Raw genomic sequence first — 25,737 nt, forward strand, 5'->3', positions numbered from 1 at the left:
ATCACCACCAACACTTTGCTGACTGGCAACACGTGAGTTCGCTATCTGGTCCAGTCAGGAATCTAGTTCTATGTCATGCTCATCAGAGAACTTTCATTCTCTGACCAGCAGTAAATATCTAATTTTGAATAGGTTTAACACCATGACAAAATTGAACATAGAAAAAAAATTACATATGGAATAAACATATTAACAGTGTCCATGTGATGTGCAACTATGTATTGATAACAAGTATTCCATAGAAACAATTTCAGAACTTGGAAAAACATGTATTGGACAGGAGGATAATTAAAATAATAATAAACTATCCTTTAAGTTATTCTCAGCAAATAATAATATAGTAAACATTTGAAATTACTGAGTACACTTTTGGATTGCCTTCTGGTTATCAGAGCCCTTAAAAAAACCCAGGAGCCTAAGTTTTGCTTCAAGTAAATTGCTTCAGCAGAAAAACCTCAATAATGCTGATTGAAGAATAAATACTGGGCAGGACATTAAGAAGACATCCCCAGCTCTTCACTGAAATATAGACATAAGATCAATTGCATATGCCTGACAAGGCATTGGTTTGATATGTCTACTTAGTATATTATTCTTGCCGTTTGAGGCAGAACATTACAGAGTTAAAGCCCATTCTGGAACTTTGCAATCTAAGCACACTTCAGGAGTGGTGTATTATTAGATAATACATTCGTAGATGAAACATTACTCTAAAGTGCATCTGTCTGTTCAAATGATGAAAAAAAACCTTGGTATTTTGATGAATATTAAGTTGGTCTTACCCAACATTCTTTGTTCTATAAACATTAACTAAATATTGATATTTATGACACCCTGCTATGGTTAAACTGGTCTTTTAACTTGGCTACCAAGTAATATTTGCAACTTACCTTCTTTGTGAACCATTTGAGTGCAAGTTCCAAAAAATGTATAATTTATTTCTCTCACTGACTTTAACAGCACAGTACTTTTGGCCTTCTGTGCCATTTAGTAGCAATTATGATCTGTCTTGCTAGATTATTTATACTTCAACCGGTTTCACATCAGACCATCTCAATAAACAACAAATTTTCCTTAAGGAATATGAAGGTTTCCATATTAAAGCTTCTATCCTGCGGTTATAACATTCTTGAATGAATCTCTTTATAGGATAAAGAAGAACTCTTTAACTCTTAAATCTCACTCGTCACAGTCCTCATACTTCATTTGTTTACCTGCATGCTCTTTCTCTGGAAATAAAGCTCTATATTCTGCATTGTCTTGTTTCTTTTGTAATATCCTGATGTACTTATTTATGGAATGATCTGTCTGGATAGCATGCAAACAGAAGTTCCTCACTGTATCCTTGCAATAATAAACTAATTACTAAACAAAATAAATTAAACCATAAAATACATTAACAGTTGTTCACAATAAAGAATGTATAATGGATCAACAACATTTTTCTTCAGAATGCCATCAACATTTATTGCCCCTAAGAAGGTGGTGATAAGCTGCTGCCTTAAACCACTGCAGTCATGGAGAAAATACTCTCACAATGTTGTTTTCACAGAGTTCCAGGATTTTGACCAGTGACGAAGAATTGACGATTATAAATTTCCAGGTCAGGAAAGCCTGTGACAAGCAGGGAATCTTGAAAGCTGAGGTTTTCTTGGAACAAGCCTTGGTAACTTACATGATCAAATTCAAAAGTATATTAAAAAAATTCAGTTTAATCTCTTCCAAAATAAAATGCTGTCTCTGTGGCTTGAAAGAAAAGTACCTATAGTTAAGTTCACTAGACAATGTGAAGCTTGCTACTAAACCCTTACCTAAGACCCCTTAACCGAGAACTGAGAGCAAAATCCAGTTGCAACAAGCACTTTAAGCAGAATTAGCTCAGCTGACAGTGAGCAAAAGCATCTTGAATCCAGCTAAAACATGCAAATTTGTGCCCTGAGATATAAAATGCAAGAATTAAAAGGCACACGTATTTTGGTACTTAAAATATTTTTCCTTCAGTGTTTAGCTAAGGAAACCTAACAAATGTATGAGTTAATCCATATGAAAAGAATACTTGCACATATACAGAAACTGTGAAATGCATTCCAGTTTATCCAATGTGATGATACCAAATATTTATATATAGAACTTGCTTTCAATGAAATAGTAGAAAAATATGTTGAAAGCTTCATTGAAAATTTAGTAAATGAACAATTACATAAATGGTGTGCAGCAGTTGTATACTGTGTTGGCATTATATAGCTTGTGGAATCAACAGTGTAACTGTCTATGCATATGCATACACAATAGTAAATGAGCACCTCTAGCTAACGTATATTACAAGCATTCATGCAGGATGTGCCTCAGGAGTGCATTTCCAACAAACCATAATGTGTATTGTAGGTTCATGGTGCTCTTAAATGGTATCATGCAAAAACTATGTGTTCTGAATAAGTTATATCACATCAAGTTTGGATAAGTGAGGTATTTAACCTTGATAAAAATGACAAATGAGTAGTGAAATATCAAAACCTGATAAAGGGATGAGTGAGCAAGGAGTTTATTCATGGCAGAGGCCAGGTGAATGAGAATTTATAGGGCCAGAAGAGGGAGGTATCTAATCAGATTAAAGGAGTGGGTGGTGAAGTATTGATTCATTGTGTCAGATATTTAAAGTGAGATTATCCTAGTTCAGGTTTGGGCAAATTCGGCATTTAATCATGAGGGTGTATGCTGACTGTGGTGGTTGTACAATTCTGCTCTGTGTCTGGTTTGTGGTGCAGGTGAAGTGCAGCATAGTCCCCAGTGCTCAAACTGTGGGCAGGGTGTGAGACACACATACGTACTGCCTGCCTGGGTTACCTGATCCTTGCTGAGCAGAGTAATCGTTCGCTGAAATAAAAAGGAACGTGACATGAGCATATCACAGAAATAAGAACAGATGTGGTAGGTCATTTGGCTCATCTAAACCCATCTTACTAAAGGTAGCCCTCTTGTTGCCATAAACATTTACTTAAAATCCATGACAACATTTTATCTATTACTCATATACAAGCAATTGTTTGACTGCAGATCCTTCACAAGTCTAAATTTAACACACTGAGTTCAAAATAACATATAAGATTAGTTTAAAGCAATAGCCAATCAAGTATACAGAATAACAGGCACTTTATCCTGACAATATCCAGCTGGTTGACTTTTAGAACTGGCACTTGGTAGAACATTTTACTCCCTGGATGTTTTAGTGAACTATGTTTGGTACAAATATAAATTGAGCTCAATGTTTTAAAAAATTGCAACACTTAATCAACAAGAGTCAAGTATATGGGCCTACGGAGCTGCTTTGAGATCTGGGTCTCCACAGCACAAATGAAAGTCTCAAGGACCTTGAATTGGGAAAGAGTACATCGTGGCATTAAGGTAGAATGGAAAAGGGAGTGAATTAGGATTAATGCATGTAATCAGAAAACCTTCAATATGTACTTGAAGACAATTTAAAAATAAAAATGATGCAACACATCTCATTCACATTCTGACTAAATATAAATGCAGCACAATTTTTTTTAAGATGTTACTTGTAACTCACTGTTCCATCTTCCATAAGCTTGAGACAGGAGCCAAAGTCTGCCAGTCGGATATGCCCATTTACATCCAAAAGAATGTTGTCTGGTTTGATGTCCCTGAATAAAGAGAAGAACAGATTTTGAAACACAACACTGACCATTAGTGCGTAAGTGGAACAAGCAGTTTTTTTTTGCAAATTTCAGATAGTTAATTTAAATTCCACATCAGCCACGGAGGGATCTGAATTCATGCCTCTGATCACCTAGATCTCATCTTAAAAAGTTACTGATGTGAAATGTTACCTTTCTTTCTTTCAAAACAGATGCTACCAGACCTATTGTGTATGTCAGCATTTTGGTTTTATTTACTAGTGTTACTAGTCCTGTAACTTAACAACTGTAACACCACCATACATAAAGCAGCTCCTTGGGATATTTTTATACATTAATTATATATTTACAAGGAATTACTGCACTATTATCCTTTATAAATGCTTTGCCCTACTAAGGAAAATAGGAAGATTCCTTAGTTCTTCAGTAAAGATCCATATATCTGAGCAGTTTCTCTTTTTAATCTGAAAACTTGCAGTTACTATGTTTATTATGTTACAGTTGGGGTTTTTTAAGCTCAATTAATTTGCTAACCTACTTGTCCCTAAATAAAGTATCCCTCTACGCCAGCTTATCTGTATTATCTTCCCTGAACATACTGAGGGGCAACTAAGAGTGAGAATCCAAAGGTCTGCACTCCTGCTTTGGTGGCATTTGTTCAAATCAATGGAAACTTTAAATTTCAATATGATTGGCCTGCAATAATGATCAAAGTCCAGCACTGTCATGAGAACACATTTCCTGAGAAAGGAATTCTACTATTTGACCAATATGTAACCACTACCCTTTGAAATGGTCATGAAGGTTCAAGACAATAATGCTGCCATTGCCAGCAACATCCATAATGCCATGAATGAATAAAGTGTGAAAGGGTGAAATACTGTGCATGAGCAAGCCTGCAGGTTGAGATTGCGATAACTATATGAAACAGTGTGAGAAAGTAAACATGCCTGTGGTAAATAACTGAGATAAATGATAGAATTCAAATCTAACTGCCTGTGAAATCCAAGTTCTGAAACAGTTCATTATTGCACTTTGAAAGACAAACTATACCACTTTTATAAAAAAAACTTATCATTTCTGTTTGACAGTGCTTACACTACAGAGTGTGAAGCATTTTGCAGAAACTTAACTTTTGCTGTCTTATGTAATGGATCAAGCTGCAAGTGGAAGAAGAGAATCAGTTTCGGACAAAGATATACTGAAAGTCATTGGCAATATGAAATTAGTCAGTGTTTCCACAGCTCTTTACACAAAGAACAATCTCAGACCACATATCTGTGCCAAGGAAAGGGAAAGCAATGGTTTTATATGGGCAGGGCAGTATAACAGTCAGCAAGCATTTCCAGGAGGGCTTGAAAAGCAGATTGCTCAGCAGGGAGGTTTAGTGCCTTGAATGGCAAAGTAGTTTAGAGATATACTTACATTTGATTGGGTCATGGTGACAAGAAAAGCATTTGATCCCAGAACAAAATGAACAATTGTTTTCGCAGGAGAGAAAGACAAAAGTATGTGTCACAGAAAAAGGCCATTTAGGCTTGGCTGTAACAGTAACACTGAAAAGGACAAGGACATTGAATCCCTGTGAAACATCAAAAAGTGAATGAGAAAATTTGAATGAGATGCCTTGCATCATGACAAGAACAGTGAAGCATTAGAAAAAATAGGAAAAAGTTGAAAATTAAGAACCAGATTACTCAGGGTGAAGTCAGGAAGCAATTTTTCACAGAATAGCTGAGAGTCTCAAAATCTTGTAGTTGAAAGCATCTGAATATCGATACTAGATATTATAGAAAATTTTGAAACAGAGATTGTATTGCATATGGGATATGGAAATAAGGCATGTTGATCTAGACTTGACTGAAACCGCATGATGGAACAGGTTCAAACACCAGTTGGTAGACTGCTATTCCTTTGCTTCTAAACACAAGATATAGTGACCCAGACAATACTTGCTCTAAGGAATAGTATGTGTAGGCTGTAAACAGGAATGTTCAAAAGGAAAGCAAACCAGGAGTCAATAATTGAAGTGATGAACCGATAGATCCAGACTTTCAACAGCCTAAGGAAAAAACAGGCAATTTACCAGAAATGAACAAATGCAATCATAGTAATAGACCCATGCATTAGTAGGATCAGTTTAGGAATGAGACAGCACCAAATTTAGCCTCAAACACAGACCAATGAAAAGGCGATGAGAGGGCTACAAAAAAAGTTGCTTGTATCTTATTGGTGGTGATCCAAAGGAGACTGGAAAACACAGCAACAATTTGGAATCAAAAACAAAAGGCAAAAAGAAAGGCTAGAAGCAGACCTTAACTCCATGAAGGCATGAGAGGCTGAATAGCCAGTTCCTGCTTCCAGTTTTTAACGATAATATGCAGATAAAGCAACCTAATGGTTGAAAGGTTTTTGCAGTTTCTCCATCTTCCTCTAACCTCTGGGTTAATTGCCATATCACTAGTAATATTAATCAAATTTTCTCCCACTGCTGGGCTCATTTAACTCTATAAAGTCATTGTAAATATTGTAAATATTCAATTTTCAAAAATGAGCCAATATTTCAACAAAATCAAAGCTAGAGATCACTATTTTCTTTGAAGGAAGATTTTTTAAAATGTTATTGACAAATTATATTTGATTTTCTTCCTGATTGTATAACAGGCAAAGTCAACAAATTAAATATCAAAGTTGGATTGCGAACGTAAAGGCAGTGATGGTGTACAGAGAATATATGGACCCACCATGAGAGGAAGCTACTCATATAAGTAGTACGAGTTCAAGGAGGACCCTGTTGCCAAACAAGAAAAGCTAAATATGGTATTAAATCAAGCCAAGAGGCATCTAATATTGTTAATAAGAGCTATAATGTTGAGGGCTGGGAAAACTTCAACATTTAGCAAAGGAAGACTAATTAATTGATAAAGAGAGTTAAAGACTACGAGAGTGTGCGAAATTATATTGGGGAATAAGGAAGTGACAAAAATAAACATGTATTTTGTGTATGTATTTGCCAGAAACCTCCTGGATTTAGTGGAGAAAAGGTTGAGTCTGAGAGTTGGAATAAATAAACATCAGTAAAAAGCATATAGCATTGGAGAAATTAATGAAAGGCAATAAAACCCCCAGGAACTAATAAACTGTATACTAAGTTTTGAAAGAGGTAGCTATGAAGACAGAAACACACTGATTGCTATATTCCAAAATTCCATAAACTCCGAGAATATTTTCCACGTAAGGTTGCGAATGATTTAAGTGAGAAGAGAAAGAAAAAATTGAGACACTAAAAAAGTTAGTCTGATAGCAGTAGTGGGAAAAATGCTAGAATCGATCATTTATGAGTAGCAAGGCACTTGGAAAATAGTAGTAGGATTGGTAGAGTCACAGATTTATGACATATCTGTTAATAAAATTACAAAAGCACACAGCATAGTGCCCTTCAGTTCATGAGGACTTGAACACAAAAATAAAGCCATCCTAGTCCTGAAGAAACATATTAGGACTGCAAAAAATAGGAGATATGCTTGACTATTCCAACCTCTCTTTATAGAATACATTCCTTTTCTGCTTCTTGTTCTTCTGGTCTAACATCCAATCCAACAATGAGCCTCCATCCCAAAGCAAAACTCAGTTATGATGAAGCAAGGTAGAGTAGGAGAACGTCTGAAAACTAAGACTGTAAGAAAACTGGTTGGCCCAAATAACCCGTGTGATATAACTACTCTTAGTCAGTGCAAAATAACAAAAATACATTTGCTGAATGAATGTTTGAAAATATCATTGCTTATCACCAATTTAGGTTACAAATTATGTCAAATTAAACAGCTGATTTTAAACACAAATGCTCAAGAAGATTCACTGGCTTTTCAGTCCCTTGAACTATGCACCATTTGAAAGGTAATCACCAAATCAAATTTCAGGTTTTACATTTTCCTTTTAGGCTGTTATACAAGATCTAATTAAGACTTAAAACATAGAGGAAAATAATAAAGACTACGCACACAAGTCTTAATTACTTTCATGGGATAAGCAAGAGGTATTGTAGCTTTAAAACACAACAAATGTGAAACTCCTTAAATAGTAGCGCATGAAATGCTAGCAGCTCGAGCAGTTCAATAATGTCCCCACTGACGATGTAACTGTGCTGACATTACAACGTAATATTTATCATCAATGAAACAAAATGCTGTGCATTATCTGATGTCAATGAGAAATGTAAGCATTTTCATTTAAAATATCAGAACATTTCTTGGAATTGTATACAAGAGTATTAACCTCTTCTCATGTACTCTTAAAAGACTCTTTACCTACGTGATTCTGGTTAATTGACATAGGTGACCAACAGCAACACTAACAGATGTTGCTTAATATGCTGAGTCCTCCCAGTAAGTTTTTTTTAAAATAGCTCCAGGTGTCATATCAGTTGAGTACAATGAATGGGTGAATGTATCTGGCCTGCAGCACTGATTGCCCACAAAAGTGGGATCAGGCCAAAAATGGGCAGGAATATTGAACTTTTACCAAGTTAACTTACCAGCAGTGAATTAATGGAGCAACAAAAGACGACTCAACTTGGTATGTTTGATAAATCTACGCTGTCCACTTTATTGATGAGTATTTTGCAGGTCACAATTAGATTCTCTGCAGATGTAAGGTTTGGAAAGTAGATGCACAAAGGTTTTAAGTGACAGTTGGCAAAGGGTGAAACACTAGGAAGAGAACAAATACAGCAATGGCTCCCTTTGCTAAGTTATACTTTATAGTTCCAATAGTTGTTCTTTGGAGAATAATTGAAGAACAGCTTTCTTCTGATTGACTGGGATAACAGGTATAATCAATGTGGGGCAGATTGCACTGAGAGGTAATGTTAAGTTTAGTGAAAATCAAAATGTCACAAACAAAATGAATAAATGCCCCAGGAGTATTGAAGGATCAATCAAAAGAGTATTTCAACAATTTGAATGCAAAAAGTCTCTGAAGTCATCCCACCAGACTGTGAAAAGAACTGACTAATGGAGTGTGATTTGTTGCTGAACGTTCTGAGAAATTTCACAGAATAAGCAGTGGGAAGATTGGAGGTGGGATGATTTACTAATTTAAGCGCATGATTGTATCATAAGAATGACTGATATTCAGAACAACACATGCAAAATATAAACAGCTAGAACAACTCAGCAGGTCCACGAAGGCAAAGGGATGGCCAATTTATTAGGCTGAGACCCCTTGTTAGGACCATTGAATATCTACTGTCTCAAAAAAATAACACAGCAGTATTATTTTTTAACATCTGCCATCTTTCATGTGTCCATTCAGAATATCTTGACTTTAGCAAAGGTTTACCCATTAATACACAAAGGATTCATATTGGAAGAACAAGACTCAGACACAAAGAACACAACAGGTACTAGAATATGTAGCAATAAACAATCTGGTGGAGAAACTCAGTGAGTCAATTGTGTATGTGCGCATGCGTGTGTGCAAGTGAATTATTGATGTTTCAGGTCAAAAGTAGCTTCTTCCTCTCTACCATGAGATTTCTGAATGATTTTCTTTATTATTCTTTTTTGTATTAATGACTTATTCTGTAATTTATAGTAATTTTATTTATTGCACTATACTGATGCTAAAAAAACAAATTTTCATGATATACAAGCCAGTTATACTAAAACTACTTCCAATTCCTCCCTCAGAATATCTATTGCTCAAGAATCAATTCCCTTCATTTGAAGAAAAAAAATCTTCATACCCTTCAGCTTTCTAGTTTCTTGTCATAAAACCAATATCCATGATGTGAGCAACACACATCAAGGTTGCTGGTGAACGCAGCAGGCCAGGCAGCATCTCTAGGAAGAGGTACAGTCGCAAGACCCTTCATCAGCCTGAAACGTCGACTGTACCTCTTCCTAGAGATGCTGCCTGGCCTGCTGCGTTCACCAGCAATTTTGATCTGTGTTGCTTGAATTTTCAGCATCTGCAGAATTCCTCGTGTTTGCGTTTTTAAATCCATGATGTGAATATTATTTCCCTACAACCAGGATACTGTACACCGTCATGATTTTGCTGTCTAACTTAAATGTAAAACATGACAACCATCACTTTACAATAAAACTTCTGATGGATTTCAATAATTTATTACCACTTTAGAGATGTGATATGAATTCTGACTTGCATTACAGCTAGTGTTTGTGAAATATTTCTTCCAATGAGGATGTCATTTGCCTTTTGCACTTGTCAGCCATGACCACCATTGAAACAGGCTTCCTGTCACCTTATGCATGACAAGTCATTTGCTAACCACTTGAAAAGTTGAATTAAATGGACCTAGAACAGAGGAGGCTGCAAACTAGATAGCTTAAGAGAATGGAGGAAGAAACAGGGAAAAGCAGATGCAGATTTATCACACCAAGCTGAATTCTAACTTAGAAGTTTAAGAGTAAACCAGTTTGCTGAGATTTTCTTCCCCATTTTTTCTCTTCTTGAGAATGCTCTGGAAAAAAATCCTTCAGTTTTGGACCAGCCTTATCACTTCATCCATCCCTGTGCATTAGAAGAAAGATTCTATCAAACCTGTTTCACTTCAGTTAATAAGTCAATACCTGCCATTATTCAATTAATGAAGTCACAGTCAATTTATAAAAACCTTCACAAAGCTGGTTTCAAATAACATTACTTAGCTGGCAGGGTGAAAGAGGATCACAAATTCCACTATCATAGAACATACCGCACTGTTAGGTCCTTTGCCCACGATAAATGGGCAACCCTCTATTCTGAGATTGTGCTCTCTGGTCCTGAACTCTCCCATTATAGGAAATATCATCTTCACATCTACTCTATTCAGGTCTTTCAACAGTCGATAGGTTTCAATGAAACACCCCCTTATTCTTCTAAACTCCAGTGAGTACAGGCCCAGAGCCATCATATGCTCCTCTTTTTTTGTATTAATTATTTATTCTGTAATTTATAGTAATTTTGTTTAGTGCACTATACTGATGCTAAAAAACAACAAATTTTCATGATGTACAAGCCAGTTATACTAAAACTGATTCTAATTCCTCCCTCAGAATAAACCTTTCATTCCTGGAATCATTCTCGTAAACCTCACCTGAACCCTCTTAAATGCCAGCACAGTTTTTCTTCGATAAGACCATAAGATATAGGGGCAAAAGTAAACCATTCAGTCCATCGAGTCTGCTCCACCATTCAATCATGGGCTGATCCAATTCTTCCAGTCATCCCCAACTCCCCTACCTTCTCCCCCATACCCTTTGATGCCCTGCCTAATCAAGAACCTATCTAACTCTGCATTAAATGCACCCAAGGACCTGGCCTCAACAGCCACTCATGGCAACAAATTCCACAGATTTACCATCCTCTGACTAAAGTAATTTCTCCGCATCTCTGTTCTAAATGGACATCCTTCAATCCTGAAGTCAAGCCCTCTTGTCCTAGTCTCCCCTACCATGGGAAATAACTTCTCCATATCTAATATGTACAGGCCTTTTAATATTCGGAATGTTTCTATGAGATCCCCCCTCATTCTACTGAACTCCAAGGAATACAGCCCAAGAGCTGGCAGATGTTCCTCATATGGTAACCCTTTCATTCCTGGAATCATTCTCATACATCTTCTCTGAACCCCCCGCCAATGTCATTTCTAAAATAAGGAGATCAAAACTGCACACAATACTCCAAGTGTGGTCTCACAGTGCTTTATCGAGCCTCAACATGACATCCCTGCTCTTATATTCTATACCTCTAGAAATTAATGCCAACATTGCATATGCTTTCTTCACCACCGACCCAACCTGGAGGTTAACCTGCATAAGGACTCCCAAGTCCCCTTGCATCTCTGCATTTTGAATTCTCTGCCCATCTAAATAATAGTCTGCCTGTTTCTTTCTTCCACCAAAGTGCATAACCATATACTTTCCAACATTGTATTTCATTTGCCTCTTCTTTGCCCATTCCCCTAAACTATCTAAGTCTCTCTGCAGGCTCTCTGTTTCCTCAACACTACCCGCTCCTCCACCTATCTTTGTACCATCGGCAAATTTAGCCACAAATCCATTAATTCCACAGTCCAAGTCATTGACATACATCATAAAAAGCAGCGGTCTCAACACCGACCTCTGTGGAACTCTATTGGTAACCAGCAGCTAGCCAGAATAGGATCCCTTTATTCCCACTTTGTTTTCTGCTGATGAGCTGATGCTGCACCCATGCTAGTAACTTCCCTGTAACTTCCATGGGCTCTTATCTTGCTAAACAACCTCATATGTGGCACCTTGTCAAAGGCCTTCTGAAAATCCAAGTACACCACATCTAATGTACCTCCTTTGTTTACCCTGCTTGCAATTTCTCAAAATCCTGAAGTTGCTTAGTCAGGCACGATTTTCCTTTCAGTAAACCATGCTGGCTTTGGCCTATCTTGTCATGTGCCTCCAGGTACTCCGTAATCTTATGCCTAACAATCGATTCCAACTACTTCCTAACCACAGATGTCAGCCTAATAGGCTTATGCTTTCCTTTATGCTGCCTCCCACCCTTCTTAAATAGTGGAGTAACATTTGCAATTTTCCAGTCATCCAGTACAATGCCAGAATCTATTGATTCTTGAAAGATCATTGTTAATGCCTCTGCAATCTCTCCAACTACTTCCTTCAGAACCCAAGGGTGCATTCCATCAGGTCCAGGAGATTTATTCACCCTCAGACCATTAAGCTTCCTGAGCAGCTTCTCAGTCATAATTTTCACTGCACGTACTTCACTTTCCTGACACTCTTGAATATCCAGTATACTGCAGATGTCTTCCACTGTGAAGACTGCTGCAAAATACACATTGAGTTCCTCTGCCATCTCTGCATCTCTCATTACAATATCTCCAGCGTCATTTTCTATTGATCCTATATCTACCCTCGTCTCTTTTTACCCTTTATATACTTAAAAAAGCTTTTAGTATCTTCTTTGATATTAAGTTGCCAGCTTCCTTTCATAATTCACCTTTTCCTTCCTAATGACCTTCTTAGTTTTCTTCTGCAAGTTTTTAAAAGCTTCCCAATCCTCTATCTTCCCACTAGCTTTGGTTTCCTTGTTTGCCCTCTTTTTTTACTTTGGCTCTAACTTCACTTGTCCTTCTTCCATTTGAAAGTTTCTTCTTACTTGGAATATACCTGTCTTGCACTTCCCTCATTTTTCTCCAGGCCATTGCTGCTCTGCTGCCCTTCCTGCTGGTGTCCCTTTCCAGTCAACTTTGGCCAGTTCCCCTCTCATGCCATTGTAATTTCTTTTATTCCACTTAAGTACCGACACATTGGATTTTAGATCCTCCTTCTCAAATTTCAAAGTGAACTTGATCATATTGTGATCACTGTTCCCTAAGGGTTCCTTTAACGTAAGCTCTCTTATCACCTCCGGATCATTGCACAACACCCAATCCAGCACAGCCGATCCCTTTGGGTTCAGGGGTAACCAGTCCTTTTTATACAGATCACACCTCCCCCAGAAGAGGTTGCAATGATCCAGGAATCTGAATCCCTGCCCCCTACACCAGTCTCTCAGCCATGCATTAATATGCCTGATCATGCTATCCTTGCGCTTGTTAGCAAGTGACACAGGCAGCAATCCTGAGATTACTACCCTGGAGGTCCTGCTTTTCAGCTTCCAACCTAACTCCCTGAATCCTCTTTTCAGGACTTCCTCCCTTTTTCTACCTCTGTCATTGGTACCAACGTGTACCAAGACTTCTGGCTGTTCACCCTCTCCCTTCAGAATTCTCTGCACTCGATCCGAGACATCCTGTACCCTGGCACCTGGGAGCCAACACACCATGTGGGTATCTCTATCAGGCTGACAGATCCTCCTGTATGTTCCCCTCACTGTGAAATCCCCTATGACTACCGCATTCCTCATCTTCCTCTCTCCCTACTGCACCACGGAACCAGGCTCAGTGCCAGAGACCCAGTCGCCATGGTCATCCTCTGTCAGGTCACCCCCCTCAACAGCATCCAAAATGAGGTAACGATTACTGAGGGAGATGGCCACAGGGGTGCTCTCTACTATCTGAGCTCCTCCCTTCCCTTCTCTGACAGTCACCCACTTATCTAACTCCTGTAGCTTGGGCTGACCTATAACTCCTATCCATCTCCTGCTCACTTTCCCTAATAAGCTGTAGGCCACCAAGCCGCAGCTCCAGATCCCTAACATGGTCTCTCAGGAGCTGCATCTTGGTGCACCTGGTGCAGATGTGACCATCTGGGAGACTGGAAGATTCCCAGGATTCCCACATCTGACACGGCCCAAAACTATTCAGAAGTACTCCAATGCATTATTACTCATTATGCATGTATAACCCCTTGTCAAAGGCCTTGTGAAAATCCAAGTATACGACATCCACTGACTCTCCTTTGTCTATTCTGCTTGTTATTTCCTCATTGAATTCCAACAGACTTGTCAGGCAAGATTTTCCCTTAAAGAAACTATGCTGACTTTGGCCTATTTAACCAAGCACCGGAGACATTCTGTAATGATCAGAAAATCAACTGTTTGGAGTCAAATGACCTTGCCTGCTGACTCGGGACTGGGTGTGTCTGCACTCGCACCAATGCCCACCCCCCCCCCCACACGCCTTGTCTGCCACCTTTTCCACACTCCTTACGGAGCACTCCACCCTCGCCACTTGCAGCATCCATGGCTCCTGCCAGATTCACAAAGATAAGTCTTATATCTACCTAAGACTTTTGGACAGCACTGTATATCTGGAAAAAATACAACTTTTGGTATTCTCTTTTATATTATTGGCTAGCTTACCTTCATATTTCATCTTTTGTCTCCTTCTGGTTTTTTACATTGTTTTTTGTTGGCTTTTAAAAGCTTCACAATCCTTTAACTTCCCACTAATTTTTGCTGTATTATGTACCTTCCCTTTTGCTTTTATGTTGCTTTTTACTTCCCTGTAGGCACAATTGTGTCATCCTCTCTTTTAGAATACTTCATCTTTGCAATGCATCTTTCCTGTGCCTTCCAAACGACTGCTAGAAACTCCAGTCATTGCTGTTCTGCCATCATCCGGTCTGTGTCCCCTTCCACTCAACTTTGGTCAGCTCCTCTCTCATGACTCTGTAATTTCCCTTACTCCATTGTAATACTGATAAAATCTGATTTTAGTTTCTCCCTCTGAAACTGAAACCTACTCTAAGATCAATCTAAACCTTCCCTCCTATGTAGCCCTCCATTTTCCATCATCCACATGCCTATCCAAGAGTCACTAATGCCCCTACTGTATCTGTCAGCACCATAACCCCTGGCAGGGCTTTCCGTGCACCTACAACTTAAAACAAACTTACAACTTATATAAAAAAAAACTTATCTCTGCCATCCCCCTCTATACTTTCTTCCAATCACCTTAAAATTATGCTCCTTCATATTTGCTGTTTCCATGCTGGGAAAAAGTCTTTAGCTTATCCACTCAATCTATGCCTCTCATCATCCAGGCAACATTTTGTTAAATCTCCTCAGCACCCTCTGGCTATTATATGTGATCACTAAGTCAAAAATATGATACAAATGAAGTTTATACACATTGTTAGAACAATGAGGAAAAGGTAAATTTAGTTGAGAAACTCAGAAAAATTTAACAGAATGTTTCACAGTTCACTCTGACAAAGTGGTAACCCTCCCAGACTAGCATTCAAATACACATTTCTCAAGGTGGGACACTCAACTGCTGCAAACTGTTACAAAGCTTATCTTTTTGGTGAGGTTCCACATCCCAAGAGTAAATGAAAGCAACATAGTAACTACAACTCTGATGGATGATCATCTGTCTATTCATAAAGCTACAATGTGAGTAAAGAAGCCCAACAGAAACTTAGCAGGAAATATCCCTATATAATTGATGATTTCTATCACACACAAGGATAGCTATCTCAGTGTAATCAGCAATAATCACACAGGCTGATGGCTGATGGAATTTAACTCATAATGCAAAGTGATACATTATCTAATCTAATCTAACTCCCAGAAGTTAAACCAGGACAGAACATACATGGTGACTGGCAGAGCTCTAGAGAGTGCTGTTGAATGAAGTGCCCTCGAGGAACATGGCATTGTTCCCTGTAACTGACACCACAGGTAGATATGGTTTGCTTGCTTTCATTGGCCAAGGCACTGAGTACAGGAGTCGGAAAACTGTTGAGTTAGGTTACAGGTGAAGTATTGTGTACAGTTCTGGTTGCAATGCTACAGGAATGGTGAGATTAAATTAGACAGAGTGCAGAAAATATTCACAGGAATGGAGGGCTTAAGTTACAAGAATAGATTGCATAGACTGTTTTCTCAGAGTGAATGGAGCTGAGGGGTGAACTTAAGAGGTTTATAAAATTATGAAGGACACAGATAGGGTTGATAGAGTCTTTTCCCCCAGGTACAGAAGTCTAAATCTAAAGATCTCAAGTTTAAGGTGAGAGGGGGAAAATCAGAAGGGATCTGAGAAACAAGGTTTTCACACAGAGGGTGTGAGTAGATGAAACAAGCTGCCAGAAGAAGTGGTAGAGGTGGATACAATTACAATGTTTAAAAAGCATTTGGACACATTCATGACAGGAAAAGAAATAGAGATATGGACCAAATTTAGACAGATGAGATTAGCATGGATAGGCATCTTTGTTGATACAGATTAGTTTCCAAGCTGTACAAATCTAACGACAACATGAAATACCAGTGCATAATTAGGGATCAGATGTGGTACAGAGCGACAGGAACTTCCCTGTATTCTTCCCAAATTACAGACTCGGGAAACAGTACTTAATCTCCAATAGCCTCCTGATCACAGATATTCCTGAACTAAATATAGTAACCAACAGAAACCAACACCTGGTACATTCCTAGGGTACTCTATGATAGTCAACAATCAATTTGCAGGAACACTATATTATCAGAAATAGCAATTTAGCCATGAATCACAGATTATTAATGGTTATAAAAGTTTAGGAAGGGAATTTATGGCTAGAACCAGACAAAGTAGGCAGTGTAGTAACTGACTACTTGGCATTGGAATCATCAAACAGAACATAAAGCAGGGTCCCCAACTTTTTTTGCCCTGCAGACCGGTTTAATATTGACAATATTCTTGTGGACTGGCCGGGGGTGGGGGTTGTTCAAGTAGGGTTGCCAACTTTCTCACTCCCAAATAAGGGACAAAAGTAGCAGTCAAATACGGGACACTTGTGTTTACCCTGAGAAAGACTACCATGACCATGAAGTCTTGCATGGGCACTTGTGTGTGCATGTGTGACGTGCCTATACATGATGTGCGCCTGTGTGTACGTGCCGATTTTTCTTCTACAAATCGGTTTTGGCTTAATCTTCCTGATTCTGTTAAGTGAAACTGCACTATACATACATTATTTCTACTTTATATAGGCTGTGTAGTTATTGTATCATTCCTGCTTTTACTATATGTTAGTGTTATTTGGTATGATTTGGTAGGTTATTTCAAGTTCAACAGTGCGTGACAGGGAATGAGGAAAGGTGCAGCTGACTTACATCGTTTCATATTGCCAAATCATATCGTTTCCTCGCGGCTCGGTGGTTGGAGACCACTGACGTAAAGAATAGCAAGATCAGGGGGGCTTATCTTATTGTTCAAGGGCAGGAGTTCCTGACCTTTTTTATGCCATGGACCCCTGTTCTAGGGCATGTTGATAACAAGGAGGTAGTGGTGGAACACTTGTAGAACATTAAGGTGGATAGTGTTCTATCCCAGTTTATCCCAGAGTGGCAGGTACGAGACTGGGCCTTAACAGAGATCTTTGAACCATCTTTTGCACAGTCAAGGTACCAGAGGACTGGAGTCTAGATTATATTGTTCCTCTGTTACAGAAGAGCAAAAGAGACAAAGAAATTATAGGCTGGTGAATCTTACAGTGGTACAGAAATCACTGGAGAAGATTTTTTTAAAGATAAGATGTACCCACATCTGGAAAAGCATAAATGTTAGGGATAGTCAGCATGGCTTTGTGCTGGAGAGATCATGTCTTACAAATTTGACTAAATTTTTTGATGATGTGCTGAAAATGATTGATATGGGTAGGGAAATGGATATTTTAGATCTGGACTTTAGTAAACTTTTGAGAAAGTCCCTCATGTCAGACTGATACATGGGATCTATGGACACTTGACAGATTGGATTGTAGTACTGGATGAGTGTTATTTTATATATATAAACAAAAGATCGGGACAAAATTGGGTAGGCTGATTAGTAAGTTTGCAGGTGACATAAAAATTGGCAGCGAAGTGAATAGTGAAGATTATTGTCACAGAAATGGCAGCTGGAGCTTAATCCAGACAGCTCTCAGGCATTGCACCTTAGGACGTCAAATGTAACCCTGTGCCCCTCAGCTATGTGGAGTACTTCGCCATGTCTTCAACCTGAGCCTGAGGCTCCGGAGGGTTCCTGTGCTGTGGAAAACGTACTACCTCGTCCCTGTGCCGAAGACGCCGCGCCTCAGCGGCCTCAATGACTACAGACCGGTGGCATTGACCTCCCACATCATGAAGACCTTGGAGAGACTTGTTCTGGAGCTACTCCGGCCTATGGTCAGGCCACACTTAGATCCCCTCCAGTTCGCCTACCAGCCCCGACTAGGAGTTGAGGATGCCATCGTCTACCTGCTGAACCATGTCTACGCCCACCTGGACAAGTCAGCGAGCACTGTGAGGGTCATGTTTATTGATTTCTCCAGTGCGTTCAACACCATCCGCCCTGCTCTGCTGGGGGAGAAGCTGACAGAGATGCAGGAGGATGCTTCCCTGGTATCATGGATTCTTGATTACCTGACTGGCAGGCCACAGTACGTGAGCTTGCAACACTGTGTGTCCGACAGAGTGATCAGCAGCACTGGGGCTCCACAGGGGACTGTCTTGTCTCTCTTTCTCTTCACCATTTACACCTCGAACTTCAACTACTGCACAGAGTCTTGTCATCTTCAGAAGTTTTCGGATGACTCTGCCATAGTTGGATGCATCAGCAAGGGAGATGAGGTTGAGTACAGGGCTACGGTAGGAAACTTTGTCACATGGTGTGAGCAGAATTATCTGCAGCTTAATGTGAAAAAGACTAAGGAGCTGGTGGTAGACCTGAGGAGAGCTAAGGTACCGGTGACCCTTGTTTCCATCCAGGGGGTCAGTGTGGACATGGTGGAGGATTACAAATACCTGGGGATACAAATTGACAATAATCTGGACTGGTCAAAGAACACTGAGGCTGCCTACAAGAAGGATCAGAGATGTCTCTATTTCCTGAGGAGACTGAGGTCCTTTAACATCTGCCGGACGATGCTGAAGATGTTCTATGAGTCTGTGGTGGCCAGTGCGATCATGTTTTGCTGTTGTGTGCTGGGGCAGCAGGCTGAGGGTAGCAGACACCAACAGAATCAACAAACTCATTCGTAACGCCAGTGATGTTGTGGGAATGGAACTGGACTCTCTGACGGTGGTGTCTGAAAAGAGGATGCTGTCCAAGTTGCATGCCATCTTGATCACTGTCTCCCATCCACTACATAATGTACTGGGTGGGCACAGGAGTACATTCTTCCAGAGACTCATTCCACCGAGATGCAACACAGAGCGTCATAGGATGTCATTCCTGCCTGTGGCCATCAAACTTTACAACTCCTTCCTTGGAGGGTCAGACACCCTGAGCCAATAGGCTGGTCCTGGCCTTATTTCCTGGCATAATTTACATATTACTATTTAACTATTTATGGTTTTATTACTATTTAAGTATTTATGGTGCAACTGTAACGAAAACCAATTTCCCCCGGGATCAATAAAGTATGACTATGACTATGTAAAGAGAAAATATAAAGTAAGTGGCAAGACCTTTAACAGCAATGATATACAGAGGGATGTTTGGGGGCTCATGTAAGTAGCAACACAAGTAGATAGGATGTAAAGAAAGCATGCAGCATGTTTGCCTTCCTTGGTCAGGACATTTAAATGTCAGAAAGTCATGCTGCAGCTGATCTAAATTTTGGTTAGGCAACACTGTGCACACTTCAGATCACTTCATTATAAGAGGATGTGAAGGCCATGGATAAGGGGCAGGAAAGGTTCAGCAGAACGTTGCCTGGATTAGAAAGTATGCCCTGTGAGCAGAGGTTGGACAAGCTTGGACTGTTTTCTCTGGGATGCCAGAGGCTGAGGGGTGATCTGATAGAAGTACATAAAGGTATGTGAGACATATCGGGTAGATAATCAGCATTTTGTTCCCAGGATGAAAAACAAAACAGACAATCTACCCTATATATGTCTGGGTAGAAATGTTAACCTCTTTGATTCTTCTGCCACCTATCTACATTAGAACAATTTAAATTAGTCAATTAACGTACTGACCAGCATACCTTTCGCACATAGGAAGAACTCGGAACATATTGGGACACCCACAATGATGCAGGGTGAAGATGCAAATTCCACACATATAGCACCAGAGGACAGGAATGAACCTGGATTTCTGGGGCCATGTAGCAACAGGGAAATTATTTCACGGATGGACCATATGGTTAACTGCTTGTTAATAATGACTATGTTCTTGGTGATACTGAGGAATCTTTTTTATGTCCTGCTGCAAGATGGTGGTCCAGAAGTGCTTTTTGTAATGTGTGCCAAAATAGAAAAACAGAACAATAAAAACACAAACTGTAGAATGGTACAGCACAGGATGCCTTTTCTGATAATACAAGTGGATAATATCCCTCTGCTCCCTGCCTGTTCATATGCCTCGTTAACACTCCTATCCTATCTTCTTCCACCACTTCTAGTAATATGTTCCAGGTACCGAGAAAACTTGACTAATAAATCTCTTTTGAACATTGGCCACTTTCACCCTGAAGCTATCCTTCCTATAATGTGCAGAGTTATGAAGCCTTGTAATCGTTGTTCATATTCTAAATGTGACACTAAATATTGTGAAGGTGAAGAACATCAGCTTTGATACTCCCTTATCAGCTCAAAGTTGTTCCGAACCACCTCTGAAAGCTGAAAGACCTATAAGTACATAAGTTATCCAGACCAGAGGAACTGCACCCTAGGGTTCTGAAAGAGGTAGCGTTAGAGATTGTGGTGGCATTAGAAATGATCTTTCAAAAATCATTGGACTCTGGCATGGTGACAGAGGATTGGGAAGTTGCAAATTGCAAAAGGCAGCAGAAAGGAAATTACAGACCAGTTAGCCTGACCTCAGTGGTTGGGAAGATGTTAGAATCAATTGTTAAGGATGAAGTGATGGAATACTTGGTGACACAGGACAAGATAGTACAAAGTCAGCATGGCTTACTTCAGGGAAAATCCTGCCTGACGAATCTGTTGGAAGTCTTTGAGGAGATCACAAGTAGGACACATAAAGGGGATGTAGTGGATGTTGTATATTTGGACGTTCAGAAGGCTTTGACAAGATGTCACACATGAGGCTGCTTACCAAGTTAAGAGCCCGTGGTATTACAGGAAAGTTACTAACATGCTTAGAGCATTGGGTGACTGGTAGGAGGCAGTGAGTGGGAATAAAAGGGTTTTTTTCTGGTTGGCTGCCAGTGACTAGCCGTGTTCCGCAGGGATCGGTGTTGGAACCACTTTTTTTTATGCTGTATATCAATGATTTAGATGATGGAACAGATGGATTTGTTGCCAAGTTTGCAGATGATATGGAGATTGGTGGAGGGGCAGGTAGTGTTGAGGAAACAGGTAGGATGCAGAAGAACTTAGACAGATTTAGGGAATGGGCAAGGAAGTGGCAAATGAAATATAATGTTGGAAAATGCATGGTCATTCACTTTGGTAGTAGAAATAAATGTGCGGACTATTTTCTAAATGGGGAAAAAAATCCAAAAATCCGAGATGCAAAGGGACTTGGGAGTTCTTGTGCAGATCACCCTAAAGGTCAACTTGCAGGTTGAATCGGTGGTGAGGAAGGCAAATGCCACATTAACATTCATTTCAAGAGGTCTAGAATACAAGAGCAAGGATGTGATGCTGAGGCTTTATAAGGCACTGGTAAGGCCTCACCTTGAGTATTGTGAACAGTCTTGAGCCCCTCATCTTAGAAAAGATGTGCTGAAATTGGAGAGAGTCCAGAGGAGGTTCACAAGGTTGATTCCAGAAATGAAAGGGTCATCATACAAGGAACATTTGATGGCTCTGGGTCTGTACTCACTGGAATCCAGAAGGATTGGGGGAGGGGGGATCTCAATGAAACCTTTCAAATGCTGAAAGGCCTAGACAGAGCAGATGTGGAAGGATGTTTCCCATGGTGGGAGAGTCTAGGACAAGAGAGCACAGCCTCAGGATAGAGGGGCGCCCTTTCAAAACAGAGATACAGGGAAATTTCTTTAGCCAAAGGGTGGTGAATTTGCGGAATTTGTTGCCACATGCTGTTGTGGAGGCTAAGTCGTTGGGTGTATTTAAGGCAGAGTTCTTGATTGGACATGGCATCAAAATTTACGGGGAAAAGGCCAGGATCTGGGGTTGAGGAGAAGAAAAAAGGATCAGCCATGATTGAATGGCAGAGCAGACTCAATGGGCCAGATGGCCTAATTCTGTTCCTATGTCTTATGGTCTTATCTCCTCCTCTACTCTGTGCAGACTATACAAAATGCAATAAAACTCCATGTAACCACCACAGATTCACACCTCCACATTTCTGTGCTGGCTTACCTGGAGCAGAGATGCTGTAATTATCTGAAGTTACCACGTTGTTCATTATACCTACATGCACTGGAAACATCTCTTAGCTAACATCCTACACTTTTGGGAAGTTGGATGAATTCAAGGAACCTGGGTTGAGGGGATAGCTAAAATAAATTGCAAGAGCAGCACCTGCATTTTAATAAATGTTAATGCCCAGAGATCTCCTAACATCATTGTGCAGAGGTTATTCTCAATAGTTGCTGATGTTGAACCCCTTCCCCACTCTAATTTTCTGGTTGTATGTTGATTCTTGTAGATTAAATTTAAAGGTAACTGGCAGTCTAACACAGCAGACAGAGGGCATTCCCTATTTACAGGCCAGACAATACCAGAGACAACTAATGGCTGCTCATCATATCAGAAGTCACTGCACCCTAAGCTGCCCCGAATTTCTCTTGTATTCCAACATTTCAGAAATTCCAAAAATAAACACAATGTATAAATCACCATGTATCATAAGGATAAATACCTCTTAATTTACTTAATACATACCATTCGGGATATATAGTTTTGCAGACATCAAATACATGTGCTTTTTGAAATTACTGAGCTTAGAAATAGGATTAGGAGTTATCCAGCAAATTGAAAGCCCACTTAATATGCTCCCAATTCACAATATACAGCATTGAGCCTCAACAACCTGTGACACAGGATTATGATGGAAAACCTACAGCACAATACAGACCCTTCAGCCCACGATGCCGTGCTGAACATTTACTTAAGAAATTACCTAGGGTTACCCACAGCCCTGTAAAAGACCCTATCCATATCCACCTCCACCAATGTCGTTGGCACTATTTCACGCACTCACCACACTGTATGGAAAAACTTAACCCCTGACATCTCTTCTGTACCTACTTCCAAGCACCATAAAACTGGGCCCTCTCGTGTTAGCCATTTTAGCCCCGGGTATGAATAGCCTCTGACTATTCATACGATTAATACCTCTCATCACTTTATACACCTCTATCAGGTCACCTCTCAGCCTCTGTCACTCCAAAGAGAAAAGGCCAAGTTCACCCAACCTATTCTCATAGGGAATGCTCCTCAATCCAGGCAACATCCTTGTAAATCTCCTCAGCACCCTTTCTATAGTTTCCACATCCTTCCTGTAGTGAGGTGACCAGAACTGAGCACAGTACTCCAAGTGGGGTCTGACCAAGGTCCTATATAGCTGTAATATTACCTCTCGGCTCTTGAACTCAATCCCACGGTTAATGAAGGTCGATACACCGTATGCCTTCCTAACCACCGAATCAACCTACGTATCAGCTTTGAGTGACCTATGGACTCAGATTCCAAGATCCCTCTGATCCTCCACACTGCCAAGAGTCTTACCATTAATACTATATTCTGCCATCATATTTGACCTACCAAAATGAACCACCTCACATTTATCTGGGTTGAACGTCTGCCACCTCTCGGCCCCGTTTTGCATCCTATCAATGTCCCGCTGTAACCTCTGACAGTCCTATACACTATCCACAACACCCCCAACCTTTGTGTCATCAGCAAATTTACTAATCGATCCCTCCACTTCCTCATCCAGGTCATTTATAAAAGTCACGAAGAGAAGGAGCCCCAGAACAGATTCCTGCAGCACACCACTGGTCACCAACCTCCATGCAGAATATGACCCGTCTACAACCACTCTTTGTCTTCTGTGGGCAATCCACAAAGCAAGGTCTCCTTGGATCCCATGCCTCCTTACTTTCTCAATAAGCCTTGCATAGGGCACCTTGTCAAATGCCTTGCTGAAATCCATATGCACTACATCTACTGCTCTACCTTCATCAACATGTTTAATAACATCCTCAAAAAATTCAGTCAGGCTCGTAAGGCACGACCTGCCTTTGACAAAGCTATGCTGACTATTCCTAATCATATTATGCCTCTCCAAATGTTCATAAATCCTGCCTCTCAGGATCTTCATCAACTTACGAACCACTAAAGTAAGATTCACTGGTCTATAATTTCCTGGGCTATCTCTACTCCCTTTCTTGAAAAAGGGAACAATGTCTGCAACCCTCCAATCCTCCAGAATCTCTCCCATCCCCATTGATGATGCAAAGATCATTGCCAGAGGCTCAGCAATCTCCTCCCTCACCTCCCACAGTAGCCTGGGGTATATCTCGAACGGTCCTGGTGACTTATCCAACTTGATGCTTTCCAAAAGGTCCAGCATTGTAGTCATCCCTACAATTGTCTAAGTCCTTTTCCGTAGTGAATACCGAAGCAAAGTATTTATTAAGTATCTGCTCTATCTCCTCCGGTTCCATGCAGACTTTTCCACTGTCACACTTGATTGGTCCTATCCTCTCACTCTTCACATGTCTGTAGAATGCCTTGGGGTGTTCCTCAATCCTGCTCGCCAAGGCCTTCTCATGGCCCCTTCTGGCTCTCCTAATTTCATTCTTAAGCTCTTCCTGCTAGCCTATCATTACCTAGTTTTTTGAACCTTTCATAAGCTTTTTTCTTCTTGACTAGATTTTCAACAGCCTTTGTATACCACGGTTCCTGTACCCTACCATCCTTTCCGTCTCATTGGAACATACCGATGCAGAACGCCACGCAAATATCCCCTGAACATTTGCCACATTTCTGCCGTACATTTCCCTGAGAACACCTGCTCTCAATTTATGCTTCCAAGTTCCTGCCTGATAGCTTCATATTTTCCCTTACTCCAATTAAACACTTTCCCAACTTGTCTGTTCCTATCCCTCTCCAATACTATGCTAAAGTGATAGAATTATGATCACTATCTCCAAAATGCTCTCCCAGAGAGACCTGACACCTGACCAGGTTCATTTCCCAATACAAGATCAAGTACAGCCTCTCCTCTTGTAGGCTAATCTACATATTGTGTCAGGAAAGCTTCCTGAACACACCAAACAAACTCCATCCCATCTAAACCCCTTGCTCTCGGAAGATGCCAATCAATATAGGGGAAATTAAAATCTCCCACCATGATGACCCTTTATTATTACACCTTTCCAGAATGTTTCCCTATCTGCTTCTCGATGACCCTGTTACTATTGGGTGGTCTATAAAAAAAACACCCAGTATCGTTATTGACCCCTTGCTGTTCCTAACTTCCACCCACAGACACTCAGTGGACAATCCCTCTATGATTTCCTCCTTTTCTGCAGCTGCGACACTATTTCTGATGAGCGACACCCCCCCACCTCTTTTGCCTCCCTCCGTCTTTTCCAAAACATAATGTTAGACTTCATCTCTTTGTTCGTCACTGCAGCAAACAAACTGAAGCTCCAATGACAAAAATAATGTCAAAGCTAATTTTAGCCATAATGCTGGCATGCTTCCCAAGGAACATTACATGCAT

At 40.2% G+C, this 25,737-nt stretch overlaps 1 protein-coding gene across 9 annotated transcripts in view; it reads right to left on the bottom strand.

Annotated features, from left to right (window-relative positions):
• Positions 1-25,737, bottom strand: part of LOC140191079 (serine/threonine-protein kinase MRCK alpha-like) — a 596,213-nt gene that overhangs the window by 263,974 nt on the left and 306,502 nt on the right. For 6 of the 9 annotated variants that reach the window (XM_072248199.1, XM_072248172.1, XM_072248182.1 and 3 more), the window contains 2 exons: positions 3,569-3,662; positions 2,845-2,874 (listed from right to left, as the gene is read on the bottom strand). In XM_072248199.1, coding sequence (XP_072104300.1) covers positions 2,845-2,874; positions 3,569-3,662 — 124 coding nt within the window. The remainder of the gene's footprint in view (positions 1-2,844; positions 2,875-3,568; positions 3,663-25,737) is intronic. The other 3 variants (XM_072248222.1, XM_072248216.1, XM_072248164.1) reach the window with 1 other exon arrangement.

Source organism: Mobula birostris, chromosome 2, assembly GCF_030028105.1.
Source record: "Mobula birostris isolate sMobBir1 chromosome 2, sMobBir1.hap1, whole genome shotgun sequence".
NCBI classification, from domain to species: Eukaryota; Metazoa; Chordata; class Chondrichthyes; order Myliobatiformes; family Myliobatidae; genus Mobula; species Mobula birostris.